The sequence below is a fragment of the Natrix helvetica genome, assembly GCF_964273705.1.
Source record: "Natrix helvetica genome assembly, chromosome: 1".
In the NCBI taxonomy this organism is placed as follows: Eukaryota; Metazoa; Chordata; class Lepidosauria; order Squamata; family Natricidae; genus Natrix; species Natrix helvetica.
In genome coordinates this window covers 21959305-21978163 of record NC_138548.1, presented here as the reverse complement: position 1 = coordinate 21978163, position 18859 = coordinate 21959305, and the positions used below count along the sequence as shown (strand labels likewise).

General features: G+C 40.2%; 1 protein-coding gene and 1 long non-coding RNA gene across 4 annotated transcripts in view; one reads left to right on the top strand and one right to left on the bottom strand.

Annotated features, from left to right (window-relative positions):
- Positions 1–18859, bottom strand: part of LOC309383025 — a 904876-nt gene that overhangs the window by 796688 nt on the left and 89329 nt on the right. The window lies entirely within an intron of this gene.
- Positions 14–17417, top strand: TUBGCP2 (tubulin gamma complex component 2). Of its 2 annotated transcripts, XM_081935099.1 has the most exons (17): positions 15–294; positions 2236–2364; positions 2949–3137; positions 4288–4447; positions 4780–4987; positions 5084–5283; positions 6337–6526; positions 6787–6932; positions 7449–7629; positions 7750–7930; positions 8529–8701; positions 9747–9875; positions 11112–11232; positions 12188–12331; positions 14130–14258; positions 16242–16405; positions 16735–17417. In XM_081935099.1, the coding sequence occupies exons 1-17, from the start codon at positions 142–144 to the stop codon at positions 16844–16846; spliced, it is 2709 nt and encodes a 902-aa protein (XP_081791225.1). In that variant the 5' UTR covers positions 15–141; the 3' UTR covers positions 16847–17417. The 2 variants fall into 2 exon arrangements, with proteins under 2 accessions (XP_081791226.1, XP_081791225.1); XM_081935100.1 differs by lacking the exons at positions 16242–16405; positions 16735–17417 and adding an exon at positions 15651–15812 and having other exon boundaries at positions 14–294.

Sequence of the window (18859 nt, the reverse complement as noted above, 5' to 3'; positions counted from 1 at the left end):
ACGGTTGCTGGGAGACGGGAGGGGAGGGCCTAGTAAAGGTGGAGCCTCTTTGGCGCCTTGTTAACGGTATGGCCCTCCCTTGCAGGGTTGTTGTGGGTTGGCTGCCCCGGTGAAGCCCCGAAGGCCGCTTCCTCGTTCATTATGAGCGAGTTTCGGATTCATCACGACGTGAACGAGCTCCTGAGCCTGCTGCGAGTGCGGGGCGGCGGAGAAGGGGCGGAGGTCTACATCGACCTGCTCCAGAAGAACCGCGCCCCTTATCTCACCACCACCGCCTCAGCCCTCGGAGCCAAGGTGGACCGGCCGGGAGAGAAGGAGGGGGGGGGGTTCAATCGGGGCTGGGGGTAAACGGGGACCAGCAGAGTCTTTTCCTGCCTGGGAATATCTAATTTGATAGCAAAAGGCCTTTTTTTAAATAATAGCACTTACACTTACATACCGCTTCGCAGTGCTTTTACAGCCCTCTTTAAGCGGTTTACAGTCAGCCTATTGCCCCCAACAATCTAGGTCCTCATTTTAGCCACCTCGTAAGGATGAAAGGTTGAGTCAACCTATTTTTGTACACGAGGGAATGAGATATCTTGAAATAAACGCCGCACAATGATCACTGATGGAGAAGGAGAGAGGAATGGGAAGTAGAGAAGGATGGTAGAGGGAAGGAAGGAGGGAGGGAGGAGGAGAGAGGGAGAGGAGGTTGAATAACCATCTATACAATGTATAGTATGGTGTATGGAAAATAGAAAAGCAAATGATAGTTGCTGTGGGTTGATTGTAAGAGGACGATATAATATTGGATAATACAAAATAGTGTTGGTTAAGATGTAATGGTATACTTGTGATTACTTGTATTAAAATAAAAAATAATAAAAAATGATCACTGATGGCTGCAAAGGTCCACCCGGCTATTCCTCCACAATAATAATAATATTTAAGGGTCCAACTGGTTTTGCAATCCATTTTAAAAGGGTTGACTGGCCCAGCATTTAACCTTAAACTTTAACCTTAAACTGTCTACCATTGACCTCACCCCATTCCTAAGAGGTCCGTAAAGGAGGCATGCATAAGCGCACCATTGTGCCTACTGTCCCTGTCCTACTATCCTCATATATTCGTACCCATTTCCTGTGCTCATGTCCATGTCTATGCTTATAACTGTTATTTCGTCCATGTTTTACAAAATAAATAAATAAATAAAAGCCAGCCATAAAGCCCTTCTGGGTCCCACTGACTCATAAGGGGTTCCTCTCCCACTCTGCTTCCAGAAAGGCGGAGCTAAGGGTGGGGAAATATACTGCAGGTTTATTTGTTTAGTCTAATTTTATTTGTTAAATGTATTTGTCGCCTCTTCACCATGGAGGCTACTCTGGATGGCTTACAATAATAAAAAAGAAGAAAAGGGGAGTATAAACAGAAGTAAAATAATAGAACAATAAAATAAATAATTATAAAGGAACACAAAGGTATGAGTAATATGATAACCAAAAAGATGGATGGGTGGAGAACAGCGAGCAAGAGGGAGTAGAGATGGAGTCTGCCATCAATCTAGCAGCCACCTCCAGATTTATCAGGTTTATTCATTCATACCTGGCTGGTTTTCAAAATATGAAGTTGTGTTCATATTTGCTGGCCTTCCTGACCACATTTTATCCCAGAGTGAGCCAGGTAAATCCAAATTTGTAGAGTTATGTGGCATCATTCAGCCCATCAAATTCAATCCCCTGCTCAGGCTAGGAATCAAAATAATTTACAGAACTGATGATAGCAAGGATGTTTTCACCAAGATAAAAAAAACATGGGGAGATGTGGTAAGTGATGTTGGTTTCTTTATCGTAGGTCTTTAACTTTTTGACTATCTCATTTCTTTTCTTTGCATAAAGTTGCTTACCCCAAAGAGGAATAGTCTGGTGGATATGAATATATAATAAAAATCAGAGAGGGAAAATCTATAGCAGCTTTTTCCCCTGCAACCACAGGACCATAGTTCAGCTGTCCAGCCATTCTGCTTCATGCCAGAGGAAAGGCTTTGTTAAGTAGAAAAGCACTCTGGAAGTTTACAGATATATATTTGTGTAGTTTTTTTTTCTCTTTTAATACATAAGAACAATACTATTATTGGGTTTTTTTTATTTTGGTTGTTTTTGTACACCACCCAAAGTCACATTGCTCAAATTGGGCAGCTGTATAAATTAATTAAAATTTTAAAAGTAAATAATAACAATAACATGTATTTCCTAGGTTAAAATTGCAGAGTTTTCACGGACTCCAGAAGATTTCTTAAACAAATATGATGAACTAAAATCGAAGAATACAAGACATCTTGACTCACTTGTGTATTTGCTGTCCAAGCTTACAGAAGACAAAGAGGTAAAAGGTTTACTTTAGAAGCCCATATAAAAACAATTTCAATTCTTAGTTACTGGTAGTTGTGTTGGTAAGAATAGGAGACCAAGCATTAAAGGAGTCAAGACCAACCATAGTTATGCAGTGGGATCAAGAAAGGAGTATAAAATAAGGAAATAGGGAAATCTCTTGCATTCTCAAGCTTACAGTGTACAGAATTTTTTTCTGATGTCCAACCAAAATGTGCTTCCCTATCATTGGAACCCATTTAAATGATATAGGGGATCTTCTGCACAAAGGGAATAAATACCGTTCTAAAAATTAAAGTAAACATCTTACTCAAGGATGCCTCAGAAGCTGAGTGAAGTTGTTAATTTGCACTCGCCATAAAGCTAGAATCGAGAACATCTGGGTAAGAGAACAAATTCATGTTGCCATACATACCCAAATTCCATAATAGGTTTCAGGGAATTGTGAGAAATGCAAGTAGATGCCTACATATGTTGGTAGCTGGAGGTATAGTAAGTTCAGCAAATAATCAGGAAATTGTACATGTGAAAGACTGAAGCCTTCATTATTTCTGAATTGTGTTTTTCGGCCATTTTTAGACATTACAATACTTGCAACAGAATGCAAAGGAAAGGGCAGAACTTGCAGCAAGTGCAGCAGCCAGTAACAGTGGTAGCAGCAGCCTCACTTTCTCTGTCCCCTCAACATCTTCCAAAATGACTGTTCAAGAACTGGAGGAGTTACGGAAACAGCTGGGCACTGTGACAACTAGTTCCAGCTCACAGCAGGTCTTTGATGTTCTTCCTTTATTTGTTTGCTGTATGTAAGCCATATAATCCAAAAGGCCTTGCATATTCTTTTATGATTCCACATTTATTGAGGAGTAGAGAGTGAAAATTATTTTTCTAGTAAGCAGTTGTGATTTACCTCTTACTAGAAAACCTTTAGAAAGATTAAAACCATTGGAGGGGTAAAACTTTTCTCTCTTTTTTAAAAAATACGTTCATTATTTTGGAGAGAAAAACAGAAACTCAAAAGTTTCTTCCCAGATTTAAAATTTTTCACTTTTGCTAATAGATGCTTCTCTCTAAGAAAGTTGTGGAATGCTATTTGAAAGTCAACTTGTTATTGACAAAAACATCTAGTGGAATAGTTTTGATGTTGGAAGGTGATGTAGGAGATCACAAATAAAATAATTGCTAAAACCTATCTTTGTAATAGAAACATAATGAATAAGTAAATCGTGAATAAAGAACATATTCCCTGTCAAGAAACAAAGTCGGGTTTATTCAATATACATTTATCAAAATTATAAGGAATCACAGGGAAAATATACTGTAGTAAATTATTGGGCGGATACTGCAATATGTTCTGCGTAGGCTATCCCTTGGCAATTTTAGTTACTCAAAATAACACTGAAATGTTGTTTCTTACAAGTTGCTTACTTATCTAGTACTCTGTTAACTGTCCTGGTCACTAAGTCATTTCTGAGCCCAGTTCAATATCTTGATGTTGATTTTTAAAGCCCTGAATTGCTACATGCCAGACTTGAATGGCTTGAGGAATGATTCTTCCCATATAAACTAGCCTGGCACATTAGTCATTTTCTGATGTCCTATACTGTGGTTGTGGATGCTTAGACTGGACTAAGCAAAGTTATATTTACAACTTTTGAACTCATTGTGGAATGTGAAGGTAATACAGATTGGATGAAATTAACTGGTTGTGTGGGGTAGAGGATTAAGAAATGTTTTGTCTGCTCAAGTAAAGATAGATAACACTTTTTTTTGGCCATGCAGTAAATCAGTTGCTAAAAATATTTCATTCTGCTGTGACAGAACCAATTTGTCTCATCTTTTTGTGGCAAAAAGGCTTCTTTATATTAGTTTGGCAGGCATTTTACTCACAGAATGCTCGTGTCTCATTTTTCTTTGGCAGCCTCTTGAACTTGTACGAAAGGCACTCCGAGAAAAGCAGAACAAGAAAAATTCTGGCCAGCCTATCCCATCATTCCCTTCCTGGGTGTATGAGAGACCAGCTCTTATTGGAGACTTTCTCTCTGGCTCTAGTTTAAGTACAGATACAACTGTGCCAATAGGTGAGTAAAAGTGGTTGATTGTAAGAGACCATCTAATCATGAAGCTCCACACCAATCCATTGTTTGGCTGGAGCCTTTCATTAGCACTTAAACATTCAGCCTGTATGTTAAAAACATCCAGTTCCTGCTAGTTACCGCAAAGGAACCGGGATATAAAGTTAGAGTTGTTAATTAATTCGTGTATATTATTCTGTTCAACAAATCAGGGAAGATTATTTTGTATTTTTACTTGGATACCTTTAATATAAAAACTTTATCCTCCAGAAGCCTGAAAGTTGTTTGTTTGTTTTTCCCTTCTCCAAAATATCATGTATTTTTTATTTCCTCATCAGGTACATTACCATTGGCAGCCCAAGAGTCTGCAGTTGTAGAAGACCTGCTGTATGTTTTGATAGGTGTGGATGGCAGATACATTACAGCACAACCACTTGTTGGTAGAGATACTCGTACTTTTCTAGTGGATCCCAATCTAGATATGTCCGTTAAGGAATTGGTCACTAGAATCCTCCCTGTCGCTGCAAGTTACTCCATAATATCCAGGTACTAGCAATTTCCTTAAAACTTACATGCTTCTTACAACTACTCTAGAAAGTCAGGCTCTTGTTTCAAATTGACAAAAGGCTTGGATTATTGCAGGTTTGTAGAAGAGAAATCTTCCTTTGAATATGGGCAGGTAAATCATGCATTGGCAGCAGCAATGAGGACCCTCGTTAAAGAGTACATGATCCTGATAACCCAACTGGAACATCTCCAGCGCCAAGGACTCCTTTCACTGCAGAAGCTTTGGTTTTATATTCAGCCCACAATGAGGACCATGGAAATCTTGGCTTCTCTTGGTGAGGAATTCTTCTTTCTTTGATATATTGGGATGGTGGGAAATATTTTCTGTTAAACCATCTTTCAACATTTATCAACGTAAGTAGGGTCGGCAGTTTTTTTAGTGAATCAAGTGGAATCTTTTCTGCCTGCATTTCTCTTCTTCAGTTGTTTACTGTAAATCCTAATTCAATTACTATTTTTACTAACTACATTCCTGGTGCTCTAAAACAATACCAGCATACGTAGGTCTCCTAAAGGCCTGAAACTTCAGAACTGGAAGGAATCATGCTTTGATGCCATACTTCAGCCAGGGGGTTAAAACTGCTTGTTTATGAGATTGTGCATTTGTACTCTTTTGTAAGCTGGCTTGAGGCTATCATTCTTATTATAATTTTGGTTATTATAATTTAAATCACCCTGAAAACTATTGAACTGAAAAGAAGAGGCTTTTGAAACTTACAGATGAGTACATATATAAAGAATTCAGTATCACCATGAAGCATGCTCAATTAGAGCTGATCACTTATAGCTCAACAACCACTTTTACAGATAATCCTTGACTTACGACCTTTATTGAGCCGTGGGAGTATGTGGCCATCATAACTGCAGAAACAGGTCATAAGTAGTCTAGGGGAATCTGCCATAACTTTAAACAGTCGTTGGACAATTAGTCGTAAATCAAGGACAACCTATACATGTATTTCGATGGTGTCAGTTTGATTGTCATTTATTCTGCTGGTAAAATTCAAAGACGTTTAACATTACATTGAGGCATTTAAGAGCTGTATTTAATGTTTTTCACCATGCAGCTAACTAAGCTCAGTCTTTTTTGAAAGTTAAGTATAATCCTTATTGTCATTGTACTTAAATGCAACGAAATTGGTTGTTCGTGAAAGTATCATGTTTAGTGGATTAGTAGTGTTATTGTTGAATATTTCTTCTAGTGGACTTCGTGCAAAAAATTCTGTGTGCTCAGAAAGCAGATTCTTTCAGCAGATGAAAGATCTTTCATGGTAACTGCATTTTTTTCATAGTGAAGTTTTTAAAATTGCATCTCTTCTTTTTTTCAGCTACTTCGATAGACAAGGGGGAATGCATGGGAGGTTCAACCCTCAGCCTACTCCACGACAAAACATTCAATTACACAGGGGACAGCCAAGCTCAGGAGCTGTGCCTCTATTTAACCAAAGCTTCCAGTGTTCCATACTTTGAGATATTGGAGAAGTGGATCTACAGAGGAATTATCAACGATCCTTATAGGTACCCTGAGGAATCGTGCTCTTTTTTTTTTCCTGGGTATCATTTGTGCTATTTTTGGGAGATGAGGTAAAATTCCTTGCGCTGATTGAAGTGGTGTGTTAGTGCTGCCAGAGTAACCAGAGTATATCTAACACATGGAAAAAACAAAAATCCTTTTCCACCTTTGTATTCTGATTTCCTCTTTCACTCTTCTATCCGCCCCCTCTTCCCTGCCGCTGCTCTTCATCACTCCCAAACATTCATTTCTTTTAATTTTATAGTGAATTCATGGTGGAGGAACATGAACTCCAAAAGGAAAAGATCCAGGAGGACTATAATGATAAGTACTGGGATCAAAGATACACCATTGTCCAGCAACAGATTCCCTCCTTCCTGCAAAAGGTTGCTGATAAAATACTCAGCACAGGTAAGCATTTAGATTTCAGTGAACAGGAAAGAGAGCAGAGGCTCCTGAAAAACAATACTGTTAAGCACCTAAAAATATGAAACTTGTGCCTCCTTTGGTAATTCGGACTGAACGGTTCTTTTTTTATCATGAAAAAGCAATGGTTGTTCACGGAGCCCAAGAAAGCCATATGGATGGAATCTTGCTGGCCTTGACAAATCCCTGCAGTTTTCTTGGCAGGTTTTTGGCAGTGGCTTTTGATTGCCTGCCTTTTAGGGCTAAGAGAGAGGGACCCAAGGTCATTCTCTTGATTTCATGCCTAAGGCTGGACTAAAACTCAAGTCTCCCAGTTTTTGATTTGATCCTTTAACCACTATATCAAACTCTCTCCCTTAGAAATAATTACATGTTTTTAAATGTATCTGTGGTACACCATGTGTGTATTCACTTCTTTTCATTCTATCACAATTAAGTTTCGCTTGATGTAAAGTTTTTATTCAATCTATACCCGTCTGAGTTATTCCTTTCTTCCTTCAGGGAAGTACTTAAATGTGGTCCGGGAATGTGGCCATGATGTTACTTGCCCAGTGGCAAAGGAGGTTGTTTATACCTTGAAGGAGCGTGAATATGTGGAACAGATAGAGAAGGCTTATAATTATGCCAGCAAAGTCTTGCTTGATTTCTTGATGGATGAAAAAGAGCTTGTGGCCCGCTTAAGGTTTGCTTCATTTGTTATATTCAGAAAGTGCTGTTTTTACCTTCCGTTGCCTAAGAGACATGCTGGCTTTTGTTAACTTTTCTCCTTGTAGAAAATATGGCCCCTTTTTTTGTTGAGCAGGTCCATCAAACACTACTTTCTCATGGACCAAGGTGACTTTTATGTCCATTTCATGGATTTGACAGAAGAGGAGTTGAAAAAACCAGTAGATGATATCATTCCGACTAGATTGGAAGCTCTTCTGGAATTAGCATTACGTATGAGCACAGCTAACACTGACCCATTTAAAGATGATTTAAAGGTAAACGACTCTTTGCAACCTGAAATGAAAACAAGATGTTATAAAGACAGAAAATAAGGACAGATGTCAGATCCACAGATAAAAACTGGGAGGTCTAGATAGTTAACTGTCTCTGCCTTTATCAAGTCAGTAATATAAAACTTTCAGGACAAAAAAAAAATCCTGATGCAACCATAACAGCAGATACACTATTAACAACTCAAGAGTTACTTAAGTCACAGGATTTGCCATATAAGCCAAGAGGAAGTGCAGCTGAAAGCCTTTTTAGAGCAAAGGGTCATGTTGATTATCATTGTTAGTATACATTTATATGCTGTCCAACTCTCATTTGTCAGTTAATAATTCCATAATTATTAAATACTTATATAATTATATATTATATTAAATATATAATTATGTATATAATTATAGAAGCATCTAAGCAAAAGACTATATTTTGCGGGTAGAAGAAATGCCTTTTTTGCCCAAGTTGCATTATCCAACCTAATTAAAAATGTCATATAATTAACAAAAAAATTTTTTTCCTCTCCAATATCACATTGTCAGATTCTTACTTCAGCTTTAAGCTAACCTCGTTGCTCTTTTGGTTTCTTTCAAGATTGACTTGATGCCACATGATCTTATAACACAGCTCCTGCGAGTTCTGGCCATTGAGACAAAGCAGGAGAAGGCCATAATCAATGCTGATCCAACGGAGCTCACACTCAGTGGCCTGGAAGCATTTTCTTTTGATTACATTGTGAAGTGGCCATTGTCTCTCATCATCAACAGGTAAGCCAAGGAGAGGAATTTATGCCGTGAAGAACCACATCATTTATACATTGCCGTCAGTATATTTTTGCAGTGATTTGATCATTGATAGTTTAATAATCTGGGGTCCCAATATAGGAAGTGTTTAGGATGGACTAAAAACTGTCCATGCCTGGATGGGCAGTGTGATGGCTCAATGGTTAAGATGCTGGCTTGTCAGCTGGAAAGCCAACTGCCATGTTCCAGATCTGAGCACCACCCAACAAGGTGAGCTCACATTACTTACCCCAGCTTCTACCAACCTAGCAATTTGAAAGCATACAAATGCGAGTAGGTAAATGGGTACCACTTTGGTGGGAAGGTAACAGCGATCCATGTTTTGCCACATGCTCTGTGCTATGATGTGATGTCATGCTGGCCACATGACCATGGAAAAATCTTTGGACAGCACTCAACAGCTTTGTAATGGAGATAAGCACCGCCCCCTAAAGTAAGATACAATACAATACAATACAATAGTAGAGTTGGAAGGGACCTTGGAGGTCTTCTAGTCCAACCCCCTGCCTAGGCAGGAAACCCTATACTGTTTCAGACAAATGGCTATCCAACATCTTCTTAAAGACTTCCAGTGTTGGGGCATTCACAACTTCTGGAGGCAAGCTGTTCCACTGATTAATTGTTCTAACTGTCAGGAAGTTTCTCCTCAGTTCTAAGTTGCTTCTCTCCTTGATTAGTTTCCACCCATTGCTTCTTGTTCTACCCTCAGGTGCCTTGGAGAATAGTTTGACTCCCTCTTCTTTGTGGCAACCCCTGAGATATTGGAAGACTGCTATCATGTCTCCCCTAGTCCTTCTTTCTATTAAACTAGACATACCCAGTTCCTGCAACCGTTCTTCATATGTTTTAGCTTCCAGTCTCCTAATCACGACTAGCAAAATAAAATTACCTTATGCCTAGATAAATTTCCTTCTGAGAAAATTTAATGCTTGCTTAGCATTTGCTTGTAATTCAGAAACAGTCAAAGATTTCATTTCTATACGCTGCTATCTTTGTGTTTGACTTGTAGAAAAGCCTTAACACGGTATCAGATGCTCTTCAGACACATGTTTTATTGTAAACACGTGGAGCGGCAGCTGTGCAATGTCTGGATCAGCAGCAAAACAGCTAAGCAGTGTTCCCTACATTCATCAAAATGGTAAATGATCCTTCAGTGTTCAATGGACTAGAAATAGTTGCTCAACTATTTATGCAAACAGCCTTCCATCTCTGACATCTAGTAATACCCTGCCAAGGAATGCTTCCCAACCTGGAAATTCTTAGCCTCCAGTTATGGAGATACAGGGAGGAATCAGGGCTTTCTGAATAAATGGTTTTTGCCATTCTAAAAGTAAAAGAAGTAAAAAGAAATTGAAAGGCAGGTAGAGATCTCATTTACGTTAATGGTTTCCAGCTTTCACCCCTCCCCATTTCATCTTCCAGTGAAATGTTTTGATCAAAAGCTAAACATCAAGTATGTTTGAAAAGTAAGTAAATTTGAAGCTGCAGCTGCTTCATAGAAAACTGTTTTGCAATTAGTGAAGCTGTCAGTACTTCAGTATTAACTTCAGTGATGGGAGTGACTTTTCTGGATTTCTGCCATTTCGTTCTCGGCACCAGTTAACAAGGTCATGGACTCCAACCCATCTGCTTCCAAAGCATAGCAGTAACTACTCTGAGGCTGTGTTTACATGACACATTAAACCAGGGGTGTTAAACTCACGGCCTGGGGGCTTATATCTGGCCCATGGGGCCACCCTGGAAACAGTGAAGGACTGGTCTGCGGTTTCTCCAAGCGAAACCGGACCTTGGAAGGGCTGTGTGCGGCTCTCTCAAGCTCCATTTTCACTGGGAGAGGGTTGCAGGAGGCTGTCACAGCCAAAACAGAGTTTGGGAGCCTGTTTTCGCTGGTAGAGCGCTCGGGCCGCCTCAGGTGCCCCCAAGACGAGTGCCGTCAAGCTGGCCATGCCCAACCTGGCCCTCCAAGGTCAAACACAACCCTAATGCGGCCCTCAATGAAATCGAGTTTGACACCCCTGCATTAAGTCCTATGAACAGTTCGTGAGAGTATTCACTCTTTGCCCTTATACCAACTTACGTGATTCATTATCTATAATTGAAGGCTTACTTGAAGCATCATATAACCCTGAAAGTGAATTGGCTGTTGTTTAGATTTGTGAATTCTAAAATTGAAACCTACAACAAGCATTGATTCTATATTCTGGTTCCTGCAAATAAAACAACAGCCTCTCCAAATTCAGAGGCATGTTACCTCTTGGTGGCAAACTTACACTTCCTACCCTGACAATCTCTCTTTGAGTGTGTTGTCCCCTTATAGCTTCATCAACCCTAGTTCATGAACTCTTCCTTGGGCTCACGGCTCCTCTCTTTTTAGGTTTGCGGGTGCTTTTACTCTGCGTCAGCGGATGCTCAATTTCGTGCAGAATATCCAGTACTATATGATGTTTGAAGTGATGGAACCCACATGGCATATTTTGGAGAAGAATCTGAAGTTGGTTAGTCTAGATCAAAATATATTAGCTGGAATAACTAAAGAGTTCATTGCACTGCTGAATCAAAACTATAGGAGCCAGTTGGTTTCTGCCATCTATTCTGCCTATTTAGCAAATCTGTAAAGGAGTTGTTTGGGGGGTGGAGGTGTCACACCACTAGAGCTCTTCTAAGTCTGCAGAACGTGTTCTATATTGAGCAGGCTTCCTGGATGAAATTTTTGGTAACCTATGGCAACTGAACAATTGGATAAGCATTCTTTTCAATTGGATAAGCGTTCTTTGTTAGAACAAATCTTAACAATTCTCCAAACCACAGATGCTCCTGAAATCTACGTAGCTATCCAGGCAGAGCAAAGATTACCAATCCTACCTTGAGCAGTTACCATCCTTTTTTATTAGCTATTGCTAATCTAGCTTTCTTACTGGTTTCCTTACTGTGGTTGATCTTTGGGAGTATGGATGTTTCCAGACAATATCATTGCTGCTAGGTACACACAACATGTTCTAGTCAGGCCAGTAAAAACAAAGTAACATTCACACAACATGCTCTTTTGATTAATGTCAGTGTTGCTTACTTGATTGTATTCAGTCTCCAGCTCACTTGGTTTGTAGTTGATTACATGAACCTTGAAAACCAGTTACACATTGAGTGTTGAGTAAATTGAGGGTTTTGAGCAAACTTGTTTTATGTTCCTGAAGAAAACATAGCTAGAACTGATAGCTGGAAGTTGTACGAAAGCCAGTATTAGCTAAACATTAGAGAAAAAATTCCTCCAAGCCGTGAGGACCAGAAGGCTATTTGAAGAGAAATATTTGAATTGAGGTTGGCCATCACTTGTGTGAGATAAACTAATTGGATTCTGTTCTGCATCAAACAAAATTACACTAGGTGACTTCTAACCTCTTCTGTGATTGCTAGAAGAAGGGCTTGTTGATGTTATTATATCTCCTTCAATAGGCCTCCAATATTGATGACGTCTTGAGCCACCACACAAGCTTCTTGGATAATTGCTTGAAGGATTGCATGCTTACCAATCCAGAGTTACTGAAGATTTTTTCCAAGCTGATGTCTGTGTGTGTCATGTTCACCAATTGCATGCAGGTAGGACCCAGATAGCTGTAAGTCTTCTAGATTTGTTGAGAAGGGCCACCTGCTGAATTATGTCAGACCTCACAGGCGATATATGTATGCTTCCGAACATGAGCCTTAGCACCTGTTGGAAGTATTTTAAAGCACCTGTCTGTAGTACCTAAGTATTCCTTTTCCCAGGGTTACACAGTTGTCTGGAAAAAAGATGCAGCTTTTTATTTAGTCAATTGCTGCAGTTGTACCAATTCTTGGCAGTTTATAACAAAAGAAAAAAAATCAAGTAAAATTTTTAGTTTCATGGCTGCTCCTGGCCAAGAAATCTGGGAGGGTAGATGTGTACCACCCAATCACATCACAATACTGCAAATTAAGTTTAGGAAATTGTCCCTTGCTGTGTCTTAAATACAGTGTTTAAAGCAACACTGCTTTAAAGATAGGCAGTATGCAATAGGCACTAAGTTCATGCTCTCACATCCTCTAGAACAGCGATGGCGAACCTTTTTTGGCTCACGTGCCACAAGTGGGGGGAGCGCAGGGGGGTCGTGTGCGGGCGTGCCGCACCCATAATGCAATGCGTGACCCTCCCAGTGCGCATGCGCACACAATGCGCGACCCCCCCCCATTTTTACATGCTTTTTTCACCCTCCCCAGGCTCCAGAGGCTTCATAGGAGCCTGGGGAGGGCGAAAAGAGCCTCCCCCGCCCCCCGGGAGGCCCTCCGGAGGCTTCAGGGACCGTCCGGAGGCTTCCCTGAAGCCTTCGGAGCGCTCAAAAGGATCCTCCGAGCAAACCGGAAGTGACTTCCGGTTTGCTCGGAGGGTCGTTTTAAGCGCTCCGAAGGCTTCAGGGACTGTCCGGAGGCTTCCCTGACGCCTCCGGAGGCCCTCTGGGAGGGCGGGGGAGGCTCTTTTCGCTCCTATAAAGCCTCTGGAGCCTGGGGAGGGCAAAAAATGGCTTTTAAAAAGGTGAACTCAGCTGGCCAGCACACGCATACATGCTGGCCAGCTGACAGGGCAGCGCCTCACGTGCCCTGACAAATGGTTCCGCGTGCCACAGGTTCGCCATCACTGCTCTAGAACATGGGTCCTCAAACTACAGCCCGCGGGCCGCATGTAGCTCACCAAAGCCATTAGGCTGCCCACGAAAGCCACAAGGCTGTCCTACCCACATTGCCTCACTCACCCTTCGCGAGCCCCGCAGGCTAGAACTGAAAGGTAAGACCAACAATTTTGGCCTGTGGGATGCTTTTGGAGGTGGAAGGGTGAAAAACAAGGTGCACAGATGCCCAGGCGACCAAAAAAAGGGCAAAAATGGCTTGTTTTTCACCTCCCCTGCCTCCAGAAGATAGATAGATAGAGAGAGACAGAGAGGGAGAGAGAGAGAAAGAGACACACAGAGAGAGAGACAGAGAGATTTCTCAAGCTCATTGGGGATGAAAAGAATTGCTGCAAAACTGAGTTTCCTGAAGTAAACCACTAAACTCCTAAACAACTGAAAAAACAATCTAGTAAAAAGAAAAGGCAACCAAAAGCAAATAAAACATCCCCAGGAGCAAAACAAATTAAAATTTATGTACATTGTTCACGCCCACCTATCACATGACCTGGCCATGACCACCCAATCACATGACCACCTGGCCACGCCCACCCAGCCAATCCTGCACCCCAACAGTCTGAGGGACCATGAATTGGCCCCCCCGTTTAAAAAGTTTGAGACCCCTGCTCTAGAATATGAAAAAGTGTGCAGAATCCTAATAACATATGCATTTTGCTTTATTTTCTGCTTTATTTGCTTTATTTTCTGCTTGTCAGAGGTTTTCCCACAGCATGAAGCTAGATAATGAAATGGACCGCCTCACTGTAGAGCATGGGACTATGAGAGGCCCACCTACTAAACAGGAAAGAGTAGAGGAATCCACACGGAAGCAGCTTGCTAATAAGGTACGTTGTGGGTCCCAGGCTCTTCCCACTTTCTCTCTTACTCTAACACAGCACTTGAAAATGTTAAGCTATTGCATTTTTGTGCTGTATCAGAATCACTAAGTCAAGTCACCCAAATGGTTTAGTCAGCTAAACACAATGTGTATGTTTCATTTTGGTTTATGTGAATAACAGTTGGAAGGGACCTTGGAGGTCTTCTGGTCCAACCCCCTGGTCAAACAGGAAATCCTATGCCATTTCAGATGCCATATTTTTCGGAGTATAAGACGCACCTTTTTTCCTCAAAAAAGAGGCTGAAAATCTGGGTGTGTCTTATACATCGAAAACAGCATTTTTTGCCCCTGACACCCTGTCCCCTGCCCCAAAATGGCTGTGCAAAACCTTATGGAGGCTTTCAGAGAGTTCCTGGGGAGGGCAGAAATGAGCAAAAAACTAGCCGTTTTTTACCACTACCCCCAGCAGCACTCTATAAGCCTCCAGAAGGCTATGCATGCAATTTATTTAACAAAAACGGGCCTGTTTTCGCGAAAAACAGGCAGTTTTTTGCTTATTTTTGCCACCATCCCCCAGGAGCACTCTGCAAGCCACCCCCCCCCCAAGGCTATTCATGCCTTTTTTTTAAAAAAAAGCCAGTTTTTGGGAGGTTTGCAGAGTGCAAAACCTTTTTTTTCCCTTTTGGAAAGCTCTTTAACTGATTGATGAGAATTATATTGATCAAGTGCTGTGCCAGCAGAAACAAAGTCTTAGGTGCTGCAGATAGTCAGCGATTTCCTTCTCCAGCACATGGATAAATACACCTGGAAACACCTACTTACCTACCTACTGTATTTCTCTCTATCCCTTTACCTACCAACCTACCTACTTTCTCTCTCTCTCTCTCCCTACCTATCTACTGTATTTCTCTCTATATATATATGTTTCTATTTCTCCCTCTATCCCTCTACCTACCTACACACACTCTCTCCCCCTACCTACTGTATTTCTCTGTCTCTCTATTTCTCTCTCTCTCTATCCCTTTATCTACCTACCTACCTACCTACCTAACTACTCTCTCCCTACCTACCTACTGCATTTCTCTCTCTTTCTCTCCCTCTCTATCCCTCTACCTACCTAACTTTTTTAAAAATTTGCCTCTTCAAAACCTTAGTGCGTCTTATACTCTGAAAAATACGGTAAATGGTTGTCCAATCTCTTAAAAACCTCTAATGCTGGAGCATCCATAATTTTTGGAGGTAATCCATTCCATGTCAGGCCTGTAGTTATGTTCTTTTTAGGATCTTTGGCCTGCCACACTTTCTTATAATTTCCTATGTGTTTTAGTAGTGTAGTAGTTGGGAGGGGGGAATAGAAAGGAGTAGGATTGTAGAATGGATTGTTGACATTCTTTTATAGAAGCCAAGGTCATCTTTTGTCTCCGCACCTCGACACCTGACCGGAACCAGAGGGGTGTAGATGCCAGCGTGGAAAATGATGATTGGAACATGTGATGGGTTTGTGGGTGTGGGGATAGATCATGAACTTTCAACTGGGTGGAATTTCAGGATGTAATTCAGAGTTGGAATTTTTCCATAGCCGTGCTAACATGCCTGTTATGAATAAATGGGAACTTTAAGGAAGATTCTGCCTTGGACAATGATTTATTTCTGCATGGTATTTAGAACCCTAACATTCCACTAATGAATAGTTCTAGTTGTGAAATGAATCTATTAAGTGAATAGACAATAGTTTATGGCTAAATGGTGTTTGAAAAAATACCATGTGGGAAAATACAGAACCTTATCTCTTAATTCTGTACAATCATACAAATCTCAGTAGAATTTACAAGTTCTTAGAGCGCATTTACTGCATGTCCTTTGATGTTCTAAGAAATCAATTTGCTATGAAATGTACATGAAAGAATATAGGATTGCAGGAGCCTTCCCCTTTCAGTTTCAGTCTTTGGGTTACAAATTATGCTTCATTTCCTGCATTTTGCTTTTTCAGTTTTTAGCAGAGCAGGCAGATTCTTTGCATGTAAGCTCTGGCTTTGAGGCAACAATAAACAAGTTTGACAGCAATTTCTCTGCACATCTGCTGGACCTCCTGGACAAACTGAGCATTTACAGTACCAATGACTGTGAGCACAGCATGATCAATATCATCTACAGGTAAGCAGAGATTTTTCTCCCAGGGGGAAAAAAAAAATCTCTTCCTCAGCAATCTCTATTGAGTGTATAAAACTCTAGAGAGCGCTAGAGTTATCAGTGGCTATGCTGGTGGTGTGCATATACTCACTTCAGGATCAGACTCCATATGGCTTTCCCTTTCTGTTGTTGGGGAAGGGCTTTTGCTCTTCACATCCTATTTGCAACCTCTCATAATCTGATGTGGCAGTGGGGAAGTAGAAGCTGGGCTAGTTGGACTTTTGGTCTAGCACAACTCTTATTTCGGTTCTTCCCATGGTCTACCCATGTAAACCCTACCCTTTCTTTTCTAGACTGGACTTCAATGGCTTCTACACAGAACGACTGGAGCACATGTCTGCAGAAAGGAGTCAGAAGACTGTTTTGCAAGCGGCTCCTCCCAAAGTTGCTGCCTCCACTCAGTGACAGGCCTGGTTTTTATGAAAGTCATTTTCCCAAAGAAAAGTGGCCAGAGTTAGGGACTGTGTTGGGAATGACATGGTTTCCATCAACACCTATGTCACACCAAAATTGGTTTCATCAACACTTGCATCACACAAAAGTTGAGGAACAGCAGTGGAAGTATAAAATACAAACTTTAGCAACAAGTGTGTATAAAGGATTGTGACTCTGAATGCTTCTATATTTTTAAATCCAAGCGTTTAAATTCTAAATTTTCTGTATTACAGGTGGAAACTAGTGTTTCTAAGTGGCATCTTTGATCTTTAAAAATATACTTTTATATGTTCTTGTTTTAAGTCCTGGCTAACTAATTGTGTCAGTGACTGCCCAATTCAGTCAAGAAATAAGATAATGCCACCTATTTTGATCACATATTAACAATTTGGAGTAGAATCAGTAATATTACATGAACTTTCATGGACATTGTTCACTGCTGCTAGCCAACTCATGTTAGTATTTGCACTTTTGCAGAGAGCTTAACTATGTCCTGTTGTGTACACTCCGTTCAGATAAAGCTTCATCAAATGTAAATGTATTTCATCTGGAGGCTGGTTTGTATACACCTATGTGCACATGCATGGGAAAATCAATGAACAAAAGTCTGGTAAAATGAGGGAATTCTGTGCATTGGAAATAGTAGCAGAGTTAGCAGGAATTTAGATCTATTAGGCACATTGGGAACTATTGGTGGAACATACACTAATGCCACTAAAAAGTGGCACTTTCACATTCTTTGAAACGAAATCATTTTGAAGTCCTGAATTTCACATTGACAGATACCAGAGGAATCTTAGGGGGGGCGGGGGGGGGGTCAAGTTGGAAAGGTTGAATTTGAAAAAAGACTTCCAAAGATAAAGGAACACGAAAGAAAGCAAACTGGGTGTCAGAACAGGTATGGAAATCAAAAGAGCCAAAGCCAAGAAAGATTCAGGAAGGAAGATCTCCAAAACGAATGTAATTTCAAAGAGCTTTTGGAAGACACAGTAAGTAGTATTGCAACAATATCTGTAAACTCATCTGGAGAGTTCCAAAAGTTCTCTCAACTTAGAATGTTGCAACCTTGAACTGATACAGTTTGGAGAGGTAGTAACCGATTCCAAGAAAATGAAACAAAGGTGGAATAAATTACTGAAACTTTGTACCGTAGAAATATCATTATTCAAGACGTCTTAGAACACATTCCATACTTTTAGGAAGCTCTCCATACTTTCAACAAACTAGTATTAGAAGATGAAATCAGATCGACACGCCAGTCAAGGCTATAAGAACGGATAGACTACATAAACATGGCAAACAATAAAAGAATTGTAAAAATTCTAACCAAACTATCCCAGAAAATCTGGGGAATAACAGCATGGCCAATTGTTTGTAAGAGTTCAATACACATACCAATACCAAATGAAAAATTAAAAAAAAAAAACCTTAACAGAATAGGCAAACTATCATGAAATATCTCATATAAGCAGGGTGGATAAAATTGATTTTTTAAAAGAAATCAAAAAATGGATTTTTAATTTAAATTGGATTTTTTTTATTTTATCAAATTTATTTTAATGCTTTTGGAGTAAAAATCTAAAGATAGTTTTCTATTTAAGATACATTAATGTAGTTTATTTAGCACAAAATGGAGCTTAGTTATGTAGCCTGAGGCTGTATATTCTGCAATATGAACACTGTCGGTGAGCTGCTGCAGGACAGAGATGACAGTTGCTCTTTAAAAATGATGATTTAAATCAAGTTGATTTAAATCAAGCCTTTTTACTAGTGATTTAAATTGACTTGATTTAAATCAAATCCACCCTCTATATAAGCAAAATAATGCTTAGGATCACCCAATCCAGGTTAAAACATTACATGGAAAGGAAAATGCCAGTCAGACTGGTTTAGAAAAAAAGGATAAGATACATAATTGCTGGTGCATGTTGAATAATTAAGAACACCAAAGAACACCAAAAAAAAAAGGTCAATATCAGCTTC